Source organism: Somniosus microcephalus, chromosome 24 (genome assembly GCF_052327205.1).
Source record: "Somniosus microcephalus isolate GS21.2 chromosome 24, FLI_Smic_1.0, whole genome shotgun sequence".
Classification (NCBI taxonomy): domain Eukaryota; kingdom Metazoa; phylum Chordata; class Chondrichthyes; order Squaliformes; family Somniosidae; genus Somniosus; species Somniosus microcephalus.
The window spans coordinates 8,535,146-8,559,670 of record NC_141010.1 but is presented as its reverse complement, the minus strand read 5'-3'; the positions used below and the strand labels follow the sequence as shown (position 1 = coordinate 8,559,670).

Below are 24,525 nucleotides of genomic sequence, written 5' to 3'. Positions count from 1 at the left end.
AGTTAAAATAAAATGCAAAGGCCGCTCCGACCACCTGAGAACTTTTCAAAGTTTACATATAAGGTTGAAAAAGTGACTTTGCAGTGAGTGTCAGTTATAGTCCTTGAGGTGGTCTCATACTCCCGCTCCCTGCCAGAATTCAGTGCCCCCTCTTGTTGGCTTCATTAGTCTGTGCTTAAACAGCAGTCGTCGAGAAAATTCTGGCAGTGTTGGTCCTTCAGCCATCTCGCTCTCCGCCTTCTGGAGCTTTCTCCCTCAGCATGTCCATCTTGCCACCTCTCCCCGCCTTTAGAAAAGCTTCTTTAAGACCCTGCTCGTTGACTGGGCTGTTGCCCCTTCCTGACCATCTTTTGTCCCACACTTTGGGTTTCTCAACGCTCCCAGAATTGAAGATTAATCTCCCGGGCACTGCTCTGAACAACACCCGGGAGAAAAATCATACGGTCGTTAAAATAAAAATACATTTTTTTTTTCAATTTCTTAGAACACATTCATTTATTAGTTATCAAAATATTGGAGATGGAGGTAAAAAGGCTGTTTGACCAGGCGGTTGGAGGTCATGTGATGAAAGCTCCTGGAACAGAGTAGCCACACTCCACACCCATACTGCCATCTAAACTGCTCCCAGACCTCGATTTGCACCCAACAAGTGCTTCAGAAATGGAAATTATCGTCTCATTTGATTTGCAGCGTTTGAAAGGAATTCAACAAGACTTACACTTATGTAGCACCTTTCACGACCACCAGACATCTCGAAGTGCTTTACAGCCAATGAAGTACTTTTTTCGAGTGTAGTCACTGGCGTAATGTGGGAAACGTGGCAGCCAATTTGCGCACAGCAAGCTGATAATGATCAGATAATCTGTTTTAGTGATGTTGTTTGAGGGATAAATATTGTTCAGGACACCAGGTAGGACTCCCCTGCTCTTCTTCGAAATAGTGGCTGTGGGATCTTTTACGCCCACCTGAGAGAGCAGACGGGGCCTCGGTTTAACGTCTCATCCCAAAGACGGCACCTCTGACAGTGCAGCACTCCCTCAGCACTGCACTGGAGTGTCAGCCTAGATTTATGTGCTCAAGTCCCTGGAGTGGGGACTTGAACCCACAACCTTCTGACTCAGAGATGAGAGTGCGACCCACTGAGCCACAACAGACACGACTAGAATTCACTCCGACTTGGTGAATTGTTTCAATTTTTTTTTTGTAAAAATGTACTTTTTTTTCCTGGACTGTTTCATTCTAGTCTTTTCAGATTTTTTTCCCTTCAAAATACATGTTTCCAAATGTGGCCTGTTATTAACTTCCCGGCTCACGAGGCTCCGGGAAATGTTCAGCAATAATAAGCAGCAGCTGGAATAAAGATGGAGAGCTTGGAGGTGATTTCGCGAGTGGGTGCTGGCAGAAGCATCACCTGCCGGAAAAATCGCAAATTCGAGGGATTGTTGACAATGATTTTCAGGCCGTCTCCCCTTAAAATGATCCCTCTGTCTGGCTCAATTTCCAATATCTGCACCAAAAGCTGTGAAATACAGACCTAGTCCTAAAAATACAGTTCATGCTAAAACTACAATATAAAGAAACTAACTATTCAACCCCTTCAGTAAATATTTATGGCTTTAACTCTTAGGGAGTTTGGATAGCAAAGCTTTTCTTTTTAAATCATCCTAAGTGCTAACTAAGACTATTTTATCCAGATTAAATCCTGAAAACCCAGAGGAACTTGCTCAGTGAATGCAGCCCAGCTCTTTCCCACACTGGAAATGCCAGTCCTGGCTCTATGGCACCTCTGCTGGCCCAAACTGTAAATACAACTCACCTAGAATCAATCTACTGTAATCTTAACACAAATTAATATGTTTTAAAATACATTCTTTTCCCCTCATTTAACTCAGAAAAAAATATTTAATTAGCTGGAAGCTTATAGAGAACAGCAACAATAATTTGCTCAGTAGTAAAACGTCCCAAGGCATTTCACAGAAACGTTATCGAACAAGATTTAACACCAAACCACATAAGCAGATATTAGGAATGGTGAGCAAAAGCTTGGTCAAAGAGGTAGGTTTTAAGGAGCGTCTCAAAGGAGGAGAAAGAGGCGGAGAGGTTTAGGCAGGGAATTCCAGAGCTTAGGATCTCAGCAGCCAATGGTGGAGCGAAGAAAATCAGGGATATACAACAGGGCCAGAACTGGAGGAGTGCAGAGATCCTGGAAGGTTGTAGGGCTGGAGGAGGTTACAGAGATAGGGAGAGGCGAGACCGTGGAAGGATTTGAAAACAACGTTGGGAATTTTAAAATCCGAGGCGTTGCTGGACCGGGAGCCAATGTAGGTCAGCGAGCACAGGGGGTGATGGGTGAACGGAACTTGGTGCGAGTTAGGACACGGGCAGCAGGGTTTTGGATGAGCTCGAATTTATGGAGGGTACATGGTGGGAGGCCGACCAGGACAGCATTGGAATAGTTGAGTTTAGAAGTAGCCAAGGCATGGATGATGGCATCAACAGCAGATGAGCCAAGGCAGTGGCGGAGAGGGGCGATGTTACGGAGGTGGAAATAGCCTTCCCAGTGGTTCACTCAGCTTATTCAGGTTTGATTCTCGGTCTGGGTTGAGTTCGCTGATCTCAGTCTACTGCTACAGCTGGACTGAGCACAGCTGGGTGAGGAAAGGGAAAATTGTCCAGGATTCCCGATCCCGATCGTTAACCAGAAACCTCTGCCGGACCATGGACACTGGGTGACGACAAGATCAGGCGTGACTGTAATGGCCCCCCTGGTTGAACAGTCTGTCCACGTTCACTCGGCTCACGCACGATGAACGGCCTGTTGGGCAAGGAACTGGCAAGCACTACAGGAAGAACCAACATCATCGGGACAGCAGGAAAAGGATGAAGGGGCCAAGTTTCCGCATTGGGTGCAAACTGCGCTGGTTAGGTCACAGTTCAAGTTTCCGCTTGAGTTCATTTGCATAATCACAAATGTAAAATCTTCCACGAACCAGCGCAATCAGTCAGCGTAATAGAACGTAATCGTTTACTTATTTTTCTTTTAATTACAAAATATTCATCGATGTATTTAAGATTAATACAGCTGAAAATGGGTTTATCACAAAAAATAAGCATTTTTAATAAGAGTGTGCAGTCCTCCACCTGTGAGTACTGATTTTAAATCACTGAAAATGACTTTATAAACTATACAGAACCATTTACTAGTTTCATTGGTCTGTTTCTTAGTAAATTAAATATTTTTTTAATATGAAAACTTTTCAAGTGTGCCGACTAGTGCCTGTCCGCTTAAGAAAAGGAGCTCAATTTGTAGAGCCTCCTTAAACAGTCACAAACGGCGGAAACTCACCATTCTCATTATTTGGATCTGGGGGTCGGGCCAGTTTTGTGGGGCGGCTTCGGGCGAAATGATTTTTAAACCAGCGTTAAAGATCGCGGATAATAACAGCAGAAAATGCTGGTAACACTCAGCAGGTCAGGCAGCATCGAGGAGCGAGAGAAAAACAGAGTCAACGTTTCAGATCGAGGGCCCTTCATCAACTCTGACGAAAGGTCCTCCATCCGAAACGTTAACTCTGTTTCTCTCTCCTCGATGCTGCCTGACCTGCCGAGTGTCTCCGGCATTTTCTGTTGTTATTTCAGATTTCCAGCATCCACAGTGTTTTGCTAAAGGTCGTGGAAACTCGATTTGCACTTGAGGTAACTTAGGTTTAAAAATTCCCCGATCTTTTGCGTGGTTCGGCCGATTTCAGCCGGATTGCGCTGATAAAACTAACGTCAACTAGCGGAAACTCTACCCTGAAATGTTTAAATAAAAATTATAGAGTTATAAAGAGGCTTATAAATAGATGATGAAAAGCTCGTACTGCACATAAAAGAAGTGATCTACCTACGAACGGAGCATGAGGCTTACGTAAGAAAACTACTAGGCACCTGGTCTAAGCATTAAACAAAGCTTTAATCAACTGTTTTACAACATGGAGGTCTAGTTGTGTCCTTCACTAGTTCCTGTTAAGAATGTCCTGCGCAAGCTGGGCCCGTGCCTGAGTATTTATACTCTCCCTGGACAGCGCCACCCATAGGCCGCTCAGTATTATTTCATAAGTCTTTCTTTCATGAATGACTGATTCATATCAAGGCTTAAGCAGTTAAATCGCATCATTGCTTATTTTACTTTATCAGACTTTGGGAGGTTTTCACTGTTCATTTTTAGCCAGAGTTTGTTCTGTTTTGGGGAGTTTGCTGGCAACACACTGCCTGAAAGGCTGGTGGAGGCACTTTCAATAATAACTCTTAAAAGGGATTTGGATAAATACCTGAACTGGAAAATTTTGCAGGTCTATGGGGAAAGAGCAGGTGGAGTACGACTAATTGGATAGCTCTTTCAAAGAGCCGGCACAGGCACGACGGGCCGAATGGCCTCCACCTGTGCCGTATGTTTCTATCTAGATTCTGCTTAAAAGCAACAGTTTTTATGTTAAATCAAAATTATAAATGTATAAGCACAACTCAAACTTTACCAATGCACTTCAGCTTGCCTGTTCAAAGCCAGGCTCGTTGTGATAAGGGCTCTTGGTCATAAGGGACTGAATGGACATGAGTACAAAAGAGATGCTCTGGGCTGGGCTATAAGCTCCCCAAAAACAATAAAACCATATATTTCTCCTGCACAAGTTCTTGACACAAACCAATTCCCTGGAACACGGAAACTCAACACAACATTACCATGGAGCCTCCAAACAGCTTCAAAACCCTTCAGACTTGCTGAGAGAACGTCAGCCACAGAGATGCCATTCTAAATCCATTGAAGCTATCTCAGAACAAAGGACATTCTAAACATAACTACTGACATAAATCAACTGAGTGGCCTGTGGGTGGCGCTGTCCAGGGAGAGTATAAATTCTCGGGTACGGGCCCAGCTTGCGCAGGACATTCTTGACAGGAACTAGTGAAGGACACAACTAGACCTCCATGTTGTAAAACAGTTGATTAAAGCTTTGTTTAACGCTTAGACCAAGTGCCTAGTAGTTTTCTTACATCAACTACATTAGGGGGGCGCCAATTACATAGGCTGCTTCTCCATAAAATACAGCTGCCTTTTACAGTACAGTTCAAAGCCATCTTTCATCTATTTGTCTGTACCTCCAGGCAATGTTTGTCTATTCCTCTATAATCTCACTCCTCCCTATTTCTGTAACCTTCTCCAGCCGTACAGCCCTCCGAGATCTCTACTCTCCTCCAATTCTGGCCTCTTGAGCATCCCTGATTTTAATCGCTCCACCAATGGCGGCCGTGCCTTCAGCTGCCTGGGCCCCGAGCTCTGGAGTTCCCTCCCTAAACCTCTCCGCCCCTCCACCTCTCCTCCTTTAAGACGCTCCTTAAAACCCACCTCTTTGACCAAGCTTTTGGTCACCTGCCCTAATATCCCCTTAGGTGGCTCGGTGTCAAATTTTCTTCGATAACGCTCCTCTGTCGCGCCTTGGGACGTTTTACTACATCAAAGGGGCTGTATAAATGCAACTTCTTGTTGCTGTACCTGACTGAAATGTTAAACTGACCAAATTAAATCAAACAACCCTTGAGCAGAAAGGGGTCAAGAAATGCTTCTTAAGAACAATGCCTCAGAAACTAAGCTTTGGCATCTCAGACTGTCACGTAAATTCCCTGCAACTTGCAGAAATAGCTAACAGTAACTGACCTTAATCTCTTGTGTGCTGAGGTCAGCACAAGAAGATCCAATAACTAACCTTGCGTGAACAAAAATGCTTCACTTTTTGTCACACTCGTATTGCAGTGTACTGCACAAATCCTTTAAAAAAAAAAGATACTCTTTTCATTATATTACTTAGGAAAGGTACTCATCAGTTACTAACGATGCTCTCAGAGGCTCCACCACAATCCTGGTAGACTTCCTCGCACCACTAGACCGCGTAAAGTGCTGAGCAAAGGTGGCACATTCCAGGCCTTTGCCTTGTTGCTGCATGCCCTGTGAGATGGTTCCTGCCTTTGTTGAGCAGGCAGCCCAGCCTCTGTGAAGACAAGCACAATTACCGGGTGTTACAACGACGGAAAATATATGCAAATACTATTCCAGCACTCCCAGATCATGTTCAGATTTTATTTTCCTGTATTACTGTGTTTTTCGTGATGCTTCCTTGAAGCTTGTCAGCTTTGCCCAATTAACATAGAAACATAGAAACATAGAAGATAGGAGCAGGAGTAGGCCATTCGGCCCTTCGAGCCTGCTCCGCCATTCAATGAGATCGTGGCTGATCTTCCAAATTCAGTACCCTGTCCCTGCCTTCTCCCCATATCCCTTGATCCCTTTAGCCTCAAGAAATATATCCAATTCTTTCTTGAATATATTTAATGAACTGGCCTCCACCGCCCTCTGTGGCAGAGAATTCCACAGGTTCACCACTCTCTGGGTGAAGAAATTCCTCCTCATTTCAGTCCTAAATGGCTTACCCCTTATCCTTAGACTACGACCCCTGGTTCTGGACTCCCCGGCCATCAGAAACATCCTTCCTGCATCTAGTCTGTCCAGACCTGACAGAATTTTATAGGTTTCGATGAGATCCCCTCTCAATCTTCTAAACTCCAGTGAGTATAAGCCCAATCGACACAATCTCTCCTCATACGTCATTCCTGCCATCCCAGGTATCAGCCTGGTGAATCTTCGCTGCACTCCCTCCATGGCAAGAACGTCCTTCCTCAGGTAAGGTGACCAAAACTGCACACAATACTCAAGGTGCGGTCTCACCAAGGCCCTGTACAACTGTAGCAAGACATCCTTGTTCCTGTACTCGAACCCTCTTGCTACGAAGGCCAACATACCATTTGCCTTCTTAACCGCCTGCTGCACCTGCATGCTTACCTTCAGCGACTGGTGCACAATAACACCCAGGTCTCTTTGCACTTCCCCTTCTCCCAATCTATTGCCATTCAAATAATAATCTGCCTTCCTGTTTTTGCCACCAAAGTGGACAACCTCACATTTATCCACATTATAGTGCATTTGCCATGTTTCTGCCCAATCACCCAACCTGTCCAAATCGTACTGGAGTTTCACGACATCCTCCTCACAGCTTACCCTCCCACCCAGCTTTGTGTCGTCTGCAAATTTGGAGATATTACATCCAATTCCCTCGTCTAGATCATTAATATATATTGTGAACAGCTGGGGTCCTAGGACCGATCCTTGCGGTACCCCACTAGTCACTGCCTGCCACTCAGAAAACGACCCGTTTATTCCAACTCTTTGCTTTCTGTCCACCAACCAATTCTCTATCCAAGTCAATACCTTGCCCCCAATCCCATGTGCCTTAATTTTGCACGCTAATCTCTTATGTGGGACCTTATCGAAAGCCTTCTGAAAGTCCAAATACACCACATCCACTGGTTCTCCTTTATCTATTTTACCAGTTACATCCTCAAAAAATTCCAGTAGATTAGTCAAGCATGATTTACCTTTTGTAAATCCATGTTGACTTTGTCCGATCCTGTCACTGCTTTCCAAGTGCTCTGCTATTACATCTTTTATACTGTAATAGACTCTAGCATTTTCCCCACCACCGATGTCAGGCTTACTGGTCTATAATTCCCCGCTTTTTCTCTACCACCTTTTTTGAATAGTGGGGTAACATTAGCTACCCTCCAAGCCATGGGTACCGTTCCAGAGTCTATCGAGTTCTGGAAGATGACCAGCAATGCGTCTACTATCTCTAGGGCCACCTCCTTAAGTACCCTGGGATGTAGACCATCAGGCCCTGGGGATTTATCGGCCTTCAGTCCCATCAATTTTCCTAACACCATTTCCCTACAAATACTGATTTATTTCAGTTCCTCCCTTTCATCAGACCCTATGTTCCCCGGCATCTCTGGGAGGTTATTTGTGTCCTCCTTTGTGAAGACAGAAGCAAAGTATGAATTTAGTTGGTCTGCCATTTCCTTGTTTCCCATTATAAATTCCCCTGATTCTGACTGTAAGGGACCTACGCTTGACTTCACCAATCTTTTTCTCTTCACATATCTATAAAAGCTTTTACAGTCAGTTTTTATGCTTACTCTCATATTCTATTTTCCCTTTCTTAATTAATCCCTTTGTCCTCCTTTGTTGAATCCTAAACTGCTCCCAATCCTCAGGATTATTGCTTTTTCTAGCCAATTTATATGTCCTCTCCTTGGATCTTATGCTATCCCTAATTTCCCTTGTTAGCCACGGTTGAGTCACCTTTTTTGTTTTATTTTTATGCCAAACTGGGATGAACAAATTCTGTAGCTCATCCATTCGGTCTTTGAATGTTTGCCATTGCCTATCCACCGTCAACCCTTTGAGTGCCATTCCCCAATCAATCCTACCCAACTCGCTCCTCAGACCATCGTAGTTTCCTTTATTTAAATTGAGGATTCTCGCCTCTGAGTCAGAGGGCTGAGGCTTCAAGCCCCACTCCAGGAACCTGAGCACATAATCTAGGCTGACACTTCAGTGCTGGATTGAGGGAGTGCTGCATTGTCAGAAGTGCAATCCTTTCCAGATGAAACGTCTGTTCCGGTGGTTCAAATGGGCATCAAAGATCCCAAGGCACGATGAGTATCCTGGCCAACATTCTTCCTTCATCCAGTACCAGCAAAATAAGTGGCAGGACAGGTGGCCCGACACTGATGGCCTCCAAGTGCCACAAGGCCATGATCAAAAAGGTGCAGTTGTGTTGGTCTGGGCCTGTCGTTCGCATGGCTGATCATGGAATTCCCAAACCAGTCTTCTACGGTGAGTCGCAGTCCAGATATCGCAACAAAGGTGGGCAGAGGGAACGTTCTAAAGACACACTAAAGGCCACTGTGAAATCTTTCAAAGCTCTCCTAATTCAGGAATTGTGCTGTTACATTTGAAATGTCACTCCATTATTTATGAAGGTTGGGAGAGAGAGAGAGAGACAAGGTAACTATAGGCCTGTCAGTTTAATGTCAGTTGAGTGCTACTAGAATCTGTCATTAGGGATAGAGTGACTGAGCATTTGAACAAATATGAGCTGATCAGAGAGAGCCAACATGGCTTTGTTAAGGGTAAGCCCTGTCTGACTAATCTAGTTGAATTTTTTGAGGAGGTCACTAATGGGGCAGATAAGGGGGTGTCTATGGATGTTGTCTATATGGACTTCCAGAAGGAATTTGATAAGGTTCCACACAAGAGATTGTTAGCAAAAATAAAGACAGAATGTACCACTTTAAAATGGAGCCTGTATTACGTCTGCACGCCTGGTCCAATTACCGCACCCCCCTGCCCCCAGCCTCTAACTTTGCTTTACCTGAAGACTTGACTCCCCCCATGTGAAACACATGGGAAATTGGCCAGTTTATTTATAAAGGAGTATTGACTGGGAGCATAAAAATTCAGCAAATATGATAAGAACAACATATCTTACCATACATACAATGTGAAAATCCTTAATGCATTAATTACACTTCAGAGGAAATGTAAAATTCTCGTGCTTCAAAAGAACTTGTCTTCAATTGGTTTTGCATTCTTGTAATCTTTCTACTATCACCATAAATGTGTCAAAACATATCATCACGCAAAGCTGGGAGCGAAACACACCCTTCTATCTGATCACATACCAAAAAAGCAAAAGGTATCCTGAACTGAAGCGACTTGCAGCTTCGAACCTCTCAGGTTCTCAAATTGCCCCTTCTTTTTGATTCAACAACAATGGAGCCACCATTAAATAATATCCTACTCGCAGGAGCTGAGGTAAAAAGAAAGACTTGCATTTCTATAGCACCTTACACGACCACTGGACGTCCCAAAGCGCTTTACAGTAACTGAAGTAATTTTCGAAGTGCAGTCACTGTTGCAACGCAGGAAATGCGGCAGCGAATTTGCGCACAGCAAGCTCCCACAAACAGCAATGACCAGATAATCTGTCTTTAGTGATGTTGATTGAGGGATAAATATTGGCCCCAGGACACCGGGGATAACTCCTCTGCTCTTCTTCAAAATAGTGCCTTGGGATCTTTTACGTCCACCTGAGAGAGCAGACGGGGCCTCGGTTTAACGTCTCATCCAAAAGACAGTGCAGCACTCACTCGGGAGGGTCAGCATAGATTTATGTGTTTAAGTCCCTGGAGTGGGGCTGGAATCCACAACCTTCTGATTCAGAGGAACAAGTGTGCTACCCACCGAGCCACTATCAGGCCTGTAAATGGAGTCTGACGTTCACAGAACTGACTGCTTTCAGAGGGAGATGAATTTCAGTGGCGAGATGTTTCCCTTTGAGTACTGTTTGTGGTTGTCCACATTTTAATAGCTCGAAAATTCACTCCTTTTAGAGTTTGTCAGATGAATTTATAAGAACATAAGAAATAGGAGCAGGAGTCGGCCATTTGGCTCCTCGAGCCTGCTCCGCCATTCAATAAGATCATGGCTGATCTTCTCCATCAACTCCACTTTCCCGCACTATCCCCAAATCCCTCGATTCCCTTAATATCCAAAAATCTATCGATCTCTGTCGTGAATATACTCAATGACTGAGCCGCCACAGCCCTCTGGGGGAGAGAATTCCAAAGATTCACCACCCTCTGAGTGAAGACATTCCTCCTCATCTCAGTCCTAAATAGCCGACCCCTTAATCTGAGACTATGCCCCCTTGTTCTAGATTTTTTTAGATTTTTGTTAAATTAAAATTTAACAATATTGCAACTAACAACAGTTAAACAGATGACACAGAATAATGGCGCGTATTGTAGGGAATAAGAATATTTCTCATTATTGTTTATAAAGCTATATGAAGCAATACAATTGAATGAACAAGTTCTTTTACATATAGGTAACATTGCTATTAATAACTTCAAGGCAACAAACCTATTTGATCTTTTGATCAGTAGCCAAAGTCTGGAAACATAGAAACATAAAAGATAGGAGCAGGAGTAGGCCATTCGGCCCCTCGAGCCTGTTCCACCATTTAATGAGATCATGGCTGATCATCCAAATTCAGTACCCTGTCCCTGCTTTTTCCCCATATCCCTTGATCCCTTTAGCCTTAAGAAATATATCTAACTCCTTCTTGAATATATTTAATGAATTGGCCTCAACTGTCTTGTGTGGTAGAGAATTCCACAGGTTCACCACTCTCTGGGTGAAGAAATTCCTCCTCATCTCAGTGCTAAATGGCTGACCCCTTATTCTGAGACTGTGACCCCTGGTTATAGGCTCCCCAGCCAGGGGAAACATCCTCCCTACCTGAGTACCAGAAACCAGCAAACCACACAAACGGTGCAACGCAGATTAACCCATGGGTGCCAATTCGGCAGTAGACTCTGCGTATTGGGAATGTAATGGCCTGATGACTCCTGGTTACATTCCCAGGGAAGATGCACAGATCTTGCCTGTTTCAGTTTTGTTCTCCTTACCTAAGGAAGGATATACTTGCTATAGAGGGAGTGTAACGAAGGTTCACCAGACTGGTTCCTGGGATGGGGGGATTGTCCTATGCGGAGAGATTGAGTAGACTAGGCCTATATTCTCTAGAGTTTAGAAGAATGAGAGGTGATCTCATTGAAACATATCAAATTCTTACAGGGCTTGACAGGGTAGATGCAGGGAGGATGTTTCCCCTGGCTGGGGAGTCTAGAACCAGGGGTCACAGTCTCAGAATAAGGGGTCGGCCATTTAGCACTGAGATGAGGAGAAATGTCTTCATTCAGAGGGTGGTGAATCTTTGGAATTCTCTACCCCAGTCGTTGAGTATATTCAAGACAGAGATCGATAGATTTTTGACTATTAAAGGAATCGAGGGATATGGGGATAGTGCAGGAAAGTGGAGATAAGGTAGAAGATCGGCCATGATCTTATTGAATGGCGGAGCAGGCTCGAGGGGCCAAATGGCCAATCCTGCTCCTATTTCTTATGTTCTTAGGTTCACGCACCTTGAGGGCAGTAACATTTCACAAAAATTCGATTTAAAGGGCCAGTAAAACCAAGTAGGGCCTCGGCATCGGGACTACTTTAAAAATAAATTCGTTACATAGAAGAATTGTTTATATTGATAGCTCCTTGGTTGCAAATTACTTAATTATTTAATTCCAATGGTGTCACGGGAGAAACTGACCCAGAGGTGGTACTGAATCCCATGGTGGGGTTGAATTGATTTTTTTTTCACCGATGTCTGTTAATTCAGCTCTCTCAAAGTGGGACTGGTAACGTAGTGGTTATGTTACTGGGTTAATAATCCAGAGACCTACATTAATGATCCAAAGTACATGAATTCAGATCCCACCACGGCAGCTGGGTAATAAATCTGGAATGAAAAGCTAATATCAGTAATGGTGACCATGAAACTACTGGATTGCTGTAAAAAAAAATGTCTGGTTCACTAATGTCCTTTAGGGAAGGAAATCTGCAGTCCTTACCTGGTCTGGCCTATATGAGACGCCAGACCCACAGCAATGTGCTTGACTCTTAACTACCCTCTGAAATGGCCCAGCCAGCCACTCAGTTGTCAAGAAGGCAGCTCACCACCAACTTTTCAAAGGCAATTAGGGATGGGCAATAAATGCTGGCCTTTGCCAGCGGCGCCCACATCCCATGCCTGAATTTTTTTTAAATGCCAGATTCTCTGTCTATTTATTTGTAGCAACGTATTATATATTTACAGCTCGATGCCTATCTCTGGAACCTCCTCCAGCCCCACAACCCTCCGAAATCTCTACGCTCCTCCAATTCTGACCTCTTGCGCATCCCCGATTTCCATCGCTCCACCAGTGGCGGCCGTGCCTTCAGCTGCCTGGGCCCTAAGCTCTGGAATTCCCTCCCTAAACCTCTCCGTCTCTCTCTCTTTCTTTAAGACGCTCCTTAAAACCTACCTGTGAGGATTCTGTTGCAAGGGGAAAGGGGGTAATAATGAGACAAGAGACAAAAGATGGGTCAAGAGGAGGTGTAAATGGTGACAACAGAATAACAGAGGGGGAGGGAAGTGTGGAAAATCTGGCAAAGCGGAGAAGCTTGGCATGGCCCAGGAATGTGCCGCAGAAAGGTGAGGAGATCCCAGGGCCCCCGCCAGCCGTGTACCTATAGAATCATAGAATAGTATAGCACAGAAGGAGGCCATTCGGCCCATCGAGTCTGTGCCGGCTCTTTCGAAGAGCAATCCAGTTAGTCCCACTCCTCCCGCTCTTTCCCCAGATCCCTGCAATTTTTTCTCCTTCAAATATTTATCCAATTCCCTTTTGAAAGCTACTGTTGAATCTGTTTCCACCACAGTATCAGGCGGTGCATGCTGGATAAGGATAAGGAAGGAAATATCCAACAGTATGTACGACTGAAATAACAACGAAAAATGCTGGAAACACTCAGCTGGTCAGGCAGCATCCGTGGAGACAAAAACAGAGTCAACGTTTCCGGTCTGGGACCCTGTGTTCTGATGAAGGGTCCCAGACCTGAAACGTTGACACTGTTTCTCTTTCTACAGATGCTGCCTGATCTGCTGGGTGTTTCCAGCATTTTTCTGTTGTTATTTCAGATTTCCAGCATCCGCAGTATTTTGCTTTTGTATTAGTATGCACGGCTGCTCTTGGTTAGACTTATAGTCAAAGGAGGTTGTGGGTTCCAGTCCCACTCCAGAGACTGGAGCACAGAAATCTAAGCTGACACTCCCAGTGCAGTGCTGAGGGAGTGCTACACTGTCGGAGGTGCCGTCTTTCGGATGAGACATTAAACCAAGGCCCCGTCTGTGCCCTCTCTCAGATGGAGGTTAAAAAAATCCCATGGCACTATTTCGAAGAAGAGCAGGGGAGTTCTCCCTGGTGCCCAGGCCAATCCCTTACAAAGTTGGCAGATTAGAGTTAGACTGTATAAGCCGACTCAACCGAGACAAGGCAAAAGGCGCGCACACCACACACACCACAGGCACTGGTTGCACAAGTTGCCTCGCCCCTTCTGCCCGTACCTTCCAGCAAACGCCAGTCAGAGGCCATCTGCAGGGACCCGGTTTGCATTTTCTGGTTGTATTTTGCACATTAACGACAGATAAATGTGCAGAAGTTATTTGGCTGAACACGCACCGATTAAAAAAAAGCTGCCAACCAGGTTCATTGGGCGCGTGGGTTTCCATCTGGATTCAGGCTCGAATATGGAGAGGACAACCAGGGCATCTCTCTAAGACTTGCTGCTCTCAAACAGTCAAATGTACGGAAAAAAGACAATTAACTTTACCGCAATAATGTACCTTAAGCGTGAGGGGAATAAATTCTAGTTTCTTGAATCAGCAGTCAGATAGTTGCAAGGTCAGAGATTGGGATTGAGACGGGAGACAAGATTCAGTTGCTCCGAATGCACAATGAAAGGTTGTTCCAGGGTTGGGCTGAGATGCTTTTTCTGACAGATCAGCTCGAGAGGAGACTCGACCTGGTAAATGTCAATCTCCCAGCTCCCGGCTGCTCAAGGATGGAGCATGCATGTTGATTTCATGTCTCCCGTTGTCATGGTGAGCGATTTGCTTTCATCATCGAGAATGCACTATTTGAGAATGAAAAAATATCGAGATTTTTTTTTCCTTCCAAAAAAAAATGCCCCTGTTGAAATGGTCTTTCCCACTTTTTATGCCTGGGCTATTTTTAACATTCTCTCCTGTAATGTGCTTCGATTAAAAGGCATGACATTAGGAGATGTGATATTAAAAGGCGGAGAGCTGCGGCTGTCCTGGTCTGATAGCTCGCTCCGGTCCAAAGCTGGGGAGATGGAGGCAGAGGGAAGCAGGAGATAGGTTCCAGCAACACATCCACATCAGATCGCCCATGGGTTCCTGCTGGACTGGAATAAGACGCTCAAGGCGAGCATGACTCGCACACCCCGCCAGCAAGACCCTGAGTCTCTATGACTTGGGACCACAATGAACTGCAACCGCATGAGTTTCATCAAAAGCCAGCGAGACAACTTGGGCGGTTGGTTGAGGCGTGCCCAGCCCCGCCATGCTCAGCAACAAGCCTTTTGAATGCCACTTGCTAGCGGTGCGTCGATTGCCAGTTTGGGAGATTGGACTGTAACCTGACCGGGAAGGAGTCACACGCTCCGCCATCTGGCCATGTCTATGCTGCGCGTGATTCTCTATGTCCACATTGGGGTGTTTGGTGGGTTCGGGGGGCTTCAGAACCACAAGACCAACCCCCAGCCTGGGCTCCACAGGGACTGGAATGTATCACAGATCCCTGTGCTGGTCATGTCTCCAGAAGGCAACTTGGAGAGACCAGACCCGGAGACATCCGAGGCTGCCACCTATTTCCTCTACTCTGGAGATGCCGCCAAGCTATTGCAGGTTAACTGCACCAGACGGGTAGAGATCAGAGGCGTGAAAGGCGAACCAGCCGTGAGCCTCTACTCTTTGGTGCACGGGGCGATAGACACCATGATCCATGCCACCAACTTCCTCAACTTGGTCTTTCAGACCAATGACATTCGGGAGTCCAGTGTCAAGGATGACATCGAGTGGTACCATGCCTTAGTGAGGAGTATCGTCGAAGGAGATCCCAAAATCTACAGGGCGATGCTGCATCTCGACGTAGCGACCATACCTTCCAAATCTCACCTGGTGCTGCAGGCAACCAAGTATCAGAATGGGATCTTCCTGCAGGAACTGTCCTCCGCTTCGGACTACCTGGAGAACCAGACTTCGGAGAGCGAGTGGTTCAATGGGCTGAAATACCAAAGGACGCCTTATCTCAACAAGCGGATCTTAAACAACGATCTTAAAACCCTGGACACCCCCAAATGGAGCCAAGGAGACAGCTACCTGATCGACAAAAGCCACGTCAAGTGGTCCAGCCCGTTCTTAGACTGTGAAGATTATAAATTAGTCCCCAGGTGGATGATGACTATGTCCTCTTCATTCTACGGACTGAAACCCGACCTCAGTCCTGAGTTTAAGTAAGTTTAACAAGATTTTTTTTTCAATTCTGTGTTACTCGTTCAGTGAAAGCGATGTTACCCATCGCCGCGTAGAGAAATGGAACAATCTCACCCAGGTTAACATCAAGATTTCGTTAGAAATTCTGATCAGGCGAGCTTGAAGCGTTCAACTGGATTTAAAACGTTTTAAATTCGGGTTTTACCTAATCTTTCGCTTCAGTCATTTTGACTCTCGCCTCTTAAACTTTCTTCCTACATTCCTTTCCTCCCTCCTTCTATCTTCGTTCTGCTTTTTATTTGTATATAAGATGATTTTTAAAATATATATATTATTGTTACTCCCGGTGCAAACAGCAAATCCCTTCATGTAGCTGCAAGAGTGTACCCGGACTGGACATGAAAGAGCATTCCTAAAAGGCAGGACTGGACTAGGTGGCAAATTGTCGTTTCAAGTCGATTTCATTTGGTGATTTATATACCGCGAATTGGGAGCGCTTCCACGCTCCTCTTGACATCTCTCAGTAAAGGCAGATATTAGGCTGTCACAAAAGCTAATTGTTGCACTCTCAAATCTGGACTGTACACGTTGCTCGCCTATTTAATCATATATATCCATGTTCATGCCAAAGGTGTTCTCTACTTTGGGAAAAAAACAACAGCGTGACTGGTTTCCTGTTATCTTTAACCTGCCTCATCCTGCACATTTTATTAAACATTGAGAAGGCAGACGATCCATCTCCCTGCTTCCTCCGAGCAGGGAGCCACACAGAATGCATTGTCTGGGTTTTTTTTTATTAAAGAGACACTGTCTCCAAGAAGAAGTGTTTGACAGACCTTTGTGTTAATTGCTTGCAAAGCCTACAATGAGATGACGCACATTGCACTGATGTGCATCATGATGTCCCTCTCACATGACATCACCATGAGGAAGATTATACAGGTCCCTTCCTCTCGCCCCACCCCAAAAAATAAAGTTTTCCGTTTTAAAAAAAAAGCTAAATAATGCATAGCATTAGGAACAGGAGGAGGCCTTTCAGCCCCTTGAGTCTGCTCCCTCATCCACACCTTTGTTTTGGCCTCCCCCCCCCCCCCCCCACTTTCTTTTTTTTCTCTCTCCCACATGACAGCTGTCTCCCATTCTGCCAGCGCATTTCACACCTAATCTAGAGCCGTCTTTTGTCTCCACTAGTCCGATCACCATCTCGTCTCGTTTTGAATACCTCTTAATGTCTCTTCTCTTTTGTTCTCTCCCAGCCTGGCCTCTTAATCCATTTCATTCCCTGTGCCTCTTTAGTCTTGACAAAGGGGTTTTCACCCGAAACGTTGACTCTAATTTCTCTCCACGGATGTTGCCTGGCCTGCTGAGTTTTTCCAGCATTTTCTGTTGTTATTCCCCTCATTCAATTAGATCAGTGCTGATCTGTACCTCAAATCCATTTTGATCCACATCCCTTGATACCCTTACTGAACAAAAATCTGTCCATCACAGTTTTGAACATTTCAATTGAAGGCCCAGCATCCGTTGCCTTTTGGGGGAAGAGAAAATTCCAAATTTCTACCATCCTTTGTGTGAAAAGTGCTTCCCGATTTCACTCCTGACCAGCAAGGCTCTAATGTTAAGGTGATGCCCCCTTGTTCTTGATCCCCCTCACCAGAGGAAATAGTTTCTCTGTATCTAACCTGTTGAATCCTTTTAACATTTTAAACAGCTCGATCAGATCACCCATCAACCTCTTAAATTCAAGGGAATACAAGCCAAGTTTATATAAGCTGGCCTCACAATTTAATCCTTTAAGCCCCAAAAGGCACAGACCCTGGAAATCAGAAATAAAACAGAAAATGCCAGGAACATGCAGGAGGAAGGGTCACCCACCTGAAACGTTAGCTCGACCTTCCACAGATGCTGCCAGACCTGCTGAGTGTTGCCAGTATTTTCTGTTTTTAATCTTTATTTTATTTTTTTAATCTACATGATATAGAAACATAGAAACATAGAAGATAGGAGCAGGAGGTGGTCATTCAGCCCCTCGAGCCTGCTCCACCATTTAATGAGATTATGGCTGATCATCCAAATTCAGTACCTGGCCCCTGCTTTTTCCCCATACCCCTTGATCCCTTTAGCCTTAAGAAATATATCCAACTCCTTCTTGAATATATTTAATGTATTGGCCTCTACTGCCTTCTGTGGTAGAGAATTCCACAGGTTCACCACTCTCTGGATGAAGAAATTCCTCCTCATCTCTGTCCTAAATGGCTTACCCCTTATCCTTAGACTGACCCCTGGTTCTGGACTCCCCCGCCATCGGGAACATCCTTCCTGCATCTAGTCTGTCCAGTCCTGTCAGAATTTTATAAGTTTCAATGAGATCCCCTCTCATTCTTCTAAACTCCAGCGAGTACAAGCCCAATCGACCCAATCTCTCCTCGTATGTCATTCCTGCCATCCCAGGTATCAGCCTGGTGAATCTTCACTGAACTCCTTCCATGGCAAGAACATCCTTCCTCAGATAAGGCGACCAAAACTGCACACAATACTCAAGATGTGGTCTCACCAAGGCCCTGTACAACTGCAGCAAGACATCCTTGTTCCTGTACTCAAACCCTCTCGCTACGAAGGCCAACATGCCATTTGCCTTCTTAACCGCCTGCTGCACCTGTATGCTTACCTTCAGCGACTGGTGCACAAGGACACCCAGGTCTCGTTGCACTTCCCCTTCTCCCAATCTATTGCCATTCAGATAATAATCTGCCTTCCTGTTTTTGCCACCAAAGTGGATAACCTCACATTTATCCACGTTATATTGCATCTGCCATGCTTTTGCCCAATCACCCAACCTGTCCAAATCATCCTGGAGTTTCTCGGCATCCTCCTCACAGCACACACGCCCACCCAGCTTTGTGTCGTCTGCAAATTTGGAGATATTACATCTAGTTCCCTTGTCTAGATCATTAATATATATTGTGATATAAAAATAAATGGCAAGGTCTCAAACCCCTAAAAGCAGACAGAAAAACAAGAATTTAACAAGATGAGAATTAAATTTAAATGATATATTCACTCGGTTTCATTCAAAGTTATCAGAGAGGGCTGGTGCAGGTTCAGTCCTGCATGCATTGAGGAACACCACCACCTCCAAGTTCCCCTCCAAGTCACACACCTTCCTGACTTAGAAATATATCGCCGATCCTTCATCGTCGCTGGGTCAAAATCCTGGAACTCCCTCCCTAACAGCACTGAGGGAGCACCTTCACCACACGGACTGCAGCGGTTCAAGAAGGCGGCTCACCGCCACCTTCACAAGGGCAACTAGGGATGGGCAATAAATGCTGGCCTTGCCAGTGACGCCCAGATCCCATAAGCGAATTTTAAAAAAGTGGACGGTAGCATAATGGTTATGTTTCTAGACTAGTAATCCAGTGGCCTGGACTAATGATCCCAGAGGTGTCAGTTCAAATCCCACCATGGTAGCTGGGGAATTTAATTTCAGTTAATTAAATAAATCTGGAACAGAAAGCTACCATCAGTAATTCTTCTCTTCTTAGGCAGTCCCTCGGAACTGAGGGTGACTTGCTTCCACATTAAAAATGAGTTTGCAGGTGACTGATGAGTCCAATGCAGGACCTACAGTCTCTGTCACAGGTGGGGCAGATGGTGGTTGAAGGGGCGGGTGGGTGGGGTGCTTGGGTTGACGTGTGCTCCTTCTGCTGTTTGCGCTTGGCTTCCGCTTGCTCCCGGCGAAGAGACCTGAGGTGTTCAGCGCCTTCCCGGATGCTTCTCCTCCACTTTGTGCGGTCTTGGGCCAGGGATTCCCAGGTGTCGATGGGGATGTTACACTTCTTCAAGGAGGCTTTGAGGGTGTCCTTGAAGCATTTCCTCTGCCCACCTGGGGCTCTCTTGACGTGCCGGAGCTCCGAGTAGAGCGCTTGTTTTGGGAGTCTCGTATCAGGCATGCGGACAATGTGACCCATCAGTAATGGTGACCATGTAACTACTGGATTGTCATTAAAAAAAAATCTGGAAATCTGCTGTCCTTACCCGGTCTGGCTGATATGTGACTCCAGACCCACAGCAATGTGGTTGACTCTTAACTGCCCTCTGAAATGGCCTAGCAAGCCACTCAGTTAAGGGCAATAAATGTTGGCGATGCCCACAAATGATTTTTTTTTTAAATCCGGTAAGGCTGTTCTATCCCATCATCGACAGAATGGTAAAAGCTGCATGTGGGTGTGCTGCTGAACTGTCACTCCAGGCATCAACCTATCTATAGACAGATGAATCATCCACTCTCACATCAAAGTAATTTTTATATTTAATTAACGCAGCTGCTCTAATTGCTGTCAAGTTCATTGTTCGTTTTCAGAGGTGAAATTAATAATTGTTCAGTGATACTAGCAGGCATCGCTATTCCCTAAGGTAGTGATTCTGCTATTTTCCTGTGTGTGGGGGAGGAAAATGGGGGGTCAGCTCTGAGGGGGAAATATATTTACATATTCCATTTCATTTTAAATCTTGTGGTTAACATCCAAGAGTCCTTTAACATTTCACACAGTTTACTAGTGGAACTCTGGTAGTCCAGTCATTTTGAAAACCTTCCTCCCATCTCTAATTTCCCCCACATTTCTTTGCTCCAAGGATTTGCCTTCTCAACTGATTAGCTTGCTAGGTCACCTCAGAGGGCATTAAGAGTCAACTACAAGCATGTGTTGGCCAGACCAAGTAGAGGTGACAGGTCCCATTCCCTGAAGAATATCTGTGAACCAATTCAATGTCACCATTTGTCATGGTGAGATTTGAACTGATGACCGATTTGGGTTGCTAGTCGAGCACCATAATCACTATGTCACCATACCTGTTGCAGGGTGACGGTTCCATAAGCACTGGCAGCCCACTGATACCTTGCCCAAGGCTGGGGTTTATGTGTGAGCCTTTAGCAGAGTGTGCAGGCAGACTGTTCACCATTGGGGGTGGATCATCATCCCTGTCCCTCACCTGACATCCACACATGCACGTTCCAGCAGAGCTCACTGGATAGCCATCAGCAGTGGCAATCCTGGCTGACTTTTTCCTCCTATTGTAATAACCCACTGCCACAGTGTCAGCTGTGGCTCAGTGGAATGCACCCTCACCTCTGAGACAGAAGGTTGTGGGTTCTAAGCCCACTCTAGAGGCTTGAGCACAAAAAATCTAGGCTGACGCTCCCAGTGCAGTACTGAGGGAGTGCCGCACTGTCGGAGGTGCCGTCTTTCAGATGAGACGTTAAACCAAGGCTCCGTCTGCTCTTTCAGGTGGATGTAAAAGATCCCATGACACTATTTCGAAGAAGAGCAGGAGAGTTAAGAACCAATATTTATTCCTCAATCAACATCACTGAAACAGATTATCCGGTCACTATTCCATTGCTGTGTGCAAATTGACTGCTGCGTTCCCTACAGTACAAAAGAAATTACACCTCAAAATAATACTTCATTGGCTGTAAAGTGCTTTGGGACATCCGGTGGTTGTGAAAAGTGCTCTATAAATACAAGTCTTCCTTTCATTCTGACTGAGATAGGAATTGCTCGACGCAATAAGACCAAGGTGCATCTGGTTCCCCTTCTACCATCCCGGTAGTCACGTGATACAACCACAATGGAGTTCTTGACTAATCATGGCAATCAATCTCTATCGATTAGTCTACAACAGACCCAGACATGAGGCGAGGAAAACACCCCCAGTGCTGGAGAGCTTTGGGAACCAGAGGTCCAAAGTCACCTGTTCCTCCTGAGCTCGCTACACTCACCGCATGTCACGTCTCCAATTACTCGTATACTGTGTCCCAAAATGTTAGCCAACTGAGCACAGACCAACGATGGAACATGGGAGTTTGCAGGTTGCGGGGAAGCTAGGTAACTACATGAGGGAGAAAGGAATAGATGGATATGTTGACAAGGTGAGATGAAGTAAGGCGTGAGGAGGGTGCTGTGGAGCATAGACTAATTGGGCCGAATGGCCTGTTTCTGTGCCATAACATTCTATGTAACTGCGTATGGTACGGAGAGGCCTAAGCTGGTAACTCATCCTCTGATTTTCCTTTGATCCCTGTCAAGGCGGAGAGGAGGGGAAGAGGGATGGGGGGTCTTGATCTCTGCCCAGCATTGCCACCTGATGGTACAGCCAACAGTAGGAGCTCACCAAGTGGAGGTTTGACACAAACTCACATCCTGCTAGTCTCTGGTACCACAGCGACACAAAATCATTAATTTAAACTTCCATAACCTTCTGTACAGGTCTAGCACTTGTTCGCTCTGTTTTGAAATGCTCTTGTAAAGAGCTGGCACAGACACGCTGGGCCAAATGCTCTCCTCCTGCACTGCAAATGTCTACAATTCTAACCATCAGTGGATTGCACGGAATAGCAGAAAGAGACTTATTTATATATCAGAGAGATGTGAGTCAACAGGAGCATTCAGGCAGAATCTGTCCATTGTGCATTCACTAATAATGTCAAACCACCATTATCAATCTGACATGAATTTTAACTGTTAAGATAAATATAGATTTTAAAATCAGAGTAGTCCTACTCCCAGGGGTGGACTCAACCATGACTGGGCTGTGGCCTCACCTTGTTTTTGAATTAATTCTGCCCCACCGTTGGCGGCCGTGCCTTCCGCTGTCTAGACCCTAATCTCTGGAATTCCCTCCCTAAACCTCTCCACCCCTCTCTCATCCTTTAAGACGTTCCTGAAAACCTACCTCACCTGTCCTAATGTCTCCTTCTTTGGCTCAGTGTCAATCTTTGTCTGATTACGCTCCCGTGAAGCGCCTCGGGACGTTTTACTGTGTTAAAGGTGCTATATAAATGCAAGTTGTTGTTGTTGTTGCAATACTCACATGCAGGAAATAAGCTGATTTGAAGGAAGAGGCTGAGTGGGTCAATGGATTAGATCCTAGCTTTCAAATCGTGTCCAGATTGAAGGGATGGAATTCTCTTTTTTTCCCGCTAGCTGTAAGGACCTTGCATGAAATTTTTTTGGTATCGCAATCTAGTTCCTAACACCCAAAGCACAGAACTGCCCATAGTTGGGCAATTGCCAAATACATTCTGGTGTGGGAAATTGAAACAATGGTGCAGTAGGGGACACTGTTCTGAGGCTGGAGCTGAGGCATAACATTGGCAGAGTAGCGGAAGCTTTACTCTGCATCTAACTGTGCTATTCCTGACCTGGGAGTGCTTGATGTGGACACTGGAGATCTGAGCTGGAAGCTCTTCTATCCATAATCTTGATGAGCATAAAAAAACCCTTAAAAGAAATAAATTAACATGAAATACCTTCGGCTTAAATGAAAGTGACTTGTGTCAAGGGAAGTATATTCCATTATATTCAATCCATATTCCATTATATTCAATCCATATTACATCATATTCAATCCATATTAAATAATATTCAATCCATATTATGCATATTCAATCCATATTACACCATATTCAATCCATATTACATTATATTCAATCCATGTTATGTCATATTCAAATCATATTCCATTATATTCAATCCATATTACATCATATTCAATCCATATTACACCATATTCAATCTATATTACATAATGTTCAATCCATATTCCATTATATTCAATCCATATTACATTATATTCAATCCATGTTACGTCATATTCAAATCATATTCCATTATATTCAATCCATATTACATCATATTCAATCCATATTACACCATATTCAATCCATATTACATTATATTCAATCCATGTTACGTCATATTCAAATCATATTCCATTATATTCAATCCATATTACATCATATTCAATCCATATTACACCATATTCAATCCATATTACATTATATTCAATCCATGTTACGTCATATTCAAATCATATTCCATTATATTCAATCCATATTACATCATATTCAATCCATATTATATCATATTCAATCCATATTACATAATGTTCAATCCATATTCCATTATATTCAAATCATATTCCATTATATTCAATCCATATTAGATTATATTCAATCCATATTACATTATATTCAAATCATATTCCATTATATTCAATCCATATTAGATTATATTCAATCCATATTACATTATATTCAAACCATATTACATCATATTCAATCCATATTACATAATTTTCAATCCATATTCCATTATATTCAATCCATATTACATCACATTCAATCCATATTCCATTATATTCAATCCCCATTCCATCATATTCAATCCATATTCCTTTATATTCAATCCATATTCCATTATATTCAATCCATATTACTCCATATTCAATCTATGAAGATAATTTGTTAATTACTAGAGGTTTACTTATTTCTGTCTTTAAACTTGACCAACCTGTTTTTGTTGAATTTGAGTGGACTATTGCATTTTGTCGGTGTGTGACACATATACAACTGCTGAAATGTTAATTTGATGCACAAAGAAATGGGAAGCCATCTTGGATTTTCAGTTGACTAATCCATGACGTGTTAAACTATACATACCGCTTGTTGGAGCTGGAACTCACAGTTATCTTATAGCAGCCCCGTGTCGAATCATCGCATCACACAGCACAGAAGGAGGCCATTCGGCCAATCGTGTCTGTGCCGGCTCTTTGAAAGATCTATCCAATT

At 44.4% G+C, this 24,525-nt stretch overlaps 1 protein-coding gene across 1 annotated transcript in view; it reads left to right on the top strand.

Annotated features, from left to right (window-relative positions):
- The first annotated feature begins 14,682 nt into the window (after positions 1-14,682).
- gpr179 (G protein-coupled receptor 179) overlaps positions 14,683-24,525 on the top strand; it is a 112,721-nt gene continuing 102,878 nt past the window's right edge. Inside the window, exon 1 of the mRNA XM_085966188.1 lies at positions 14,683-15,913. Coding sequence (XP_085822314.1) covers positions 15,075-15,913 — 839 coding nt within the window. The 5' untranslated portion in view covers positions 14,683-15,074. The remainder of the gene's footprint in view (positions 15,914-24,525) is intronic.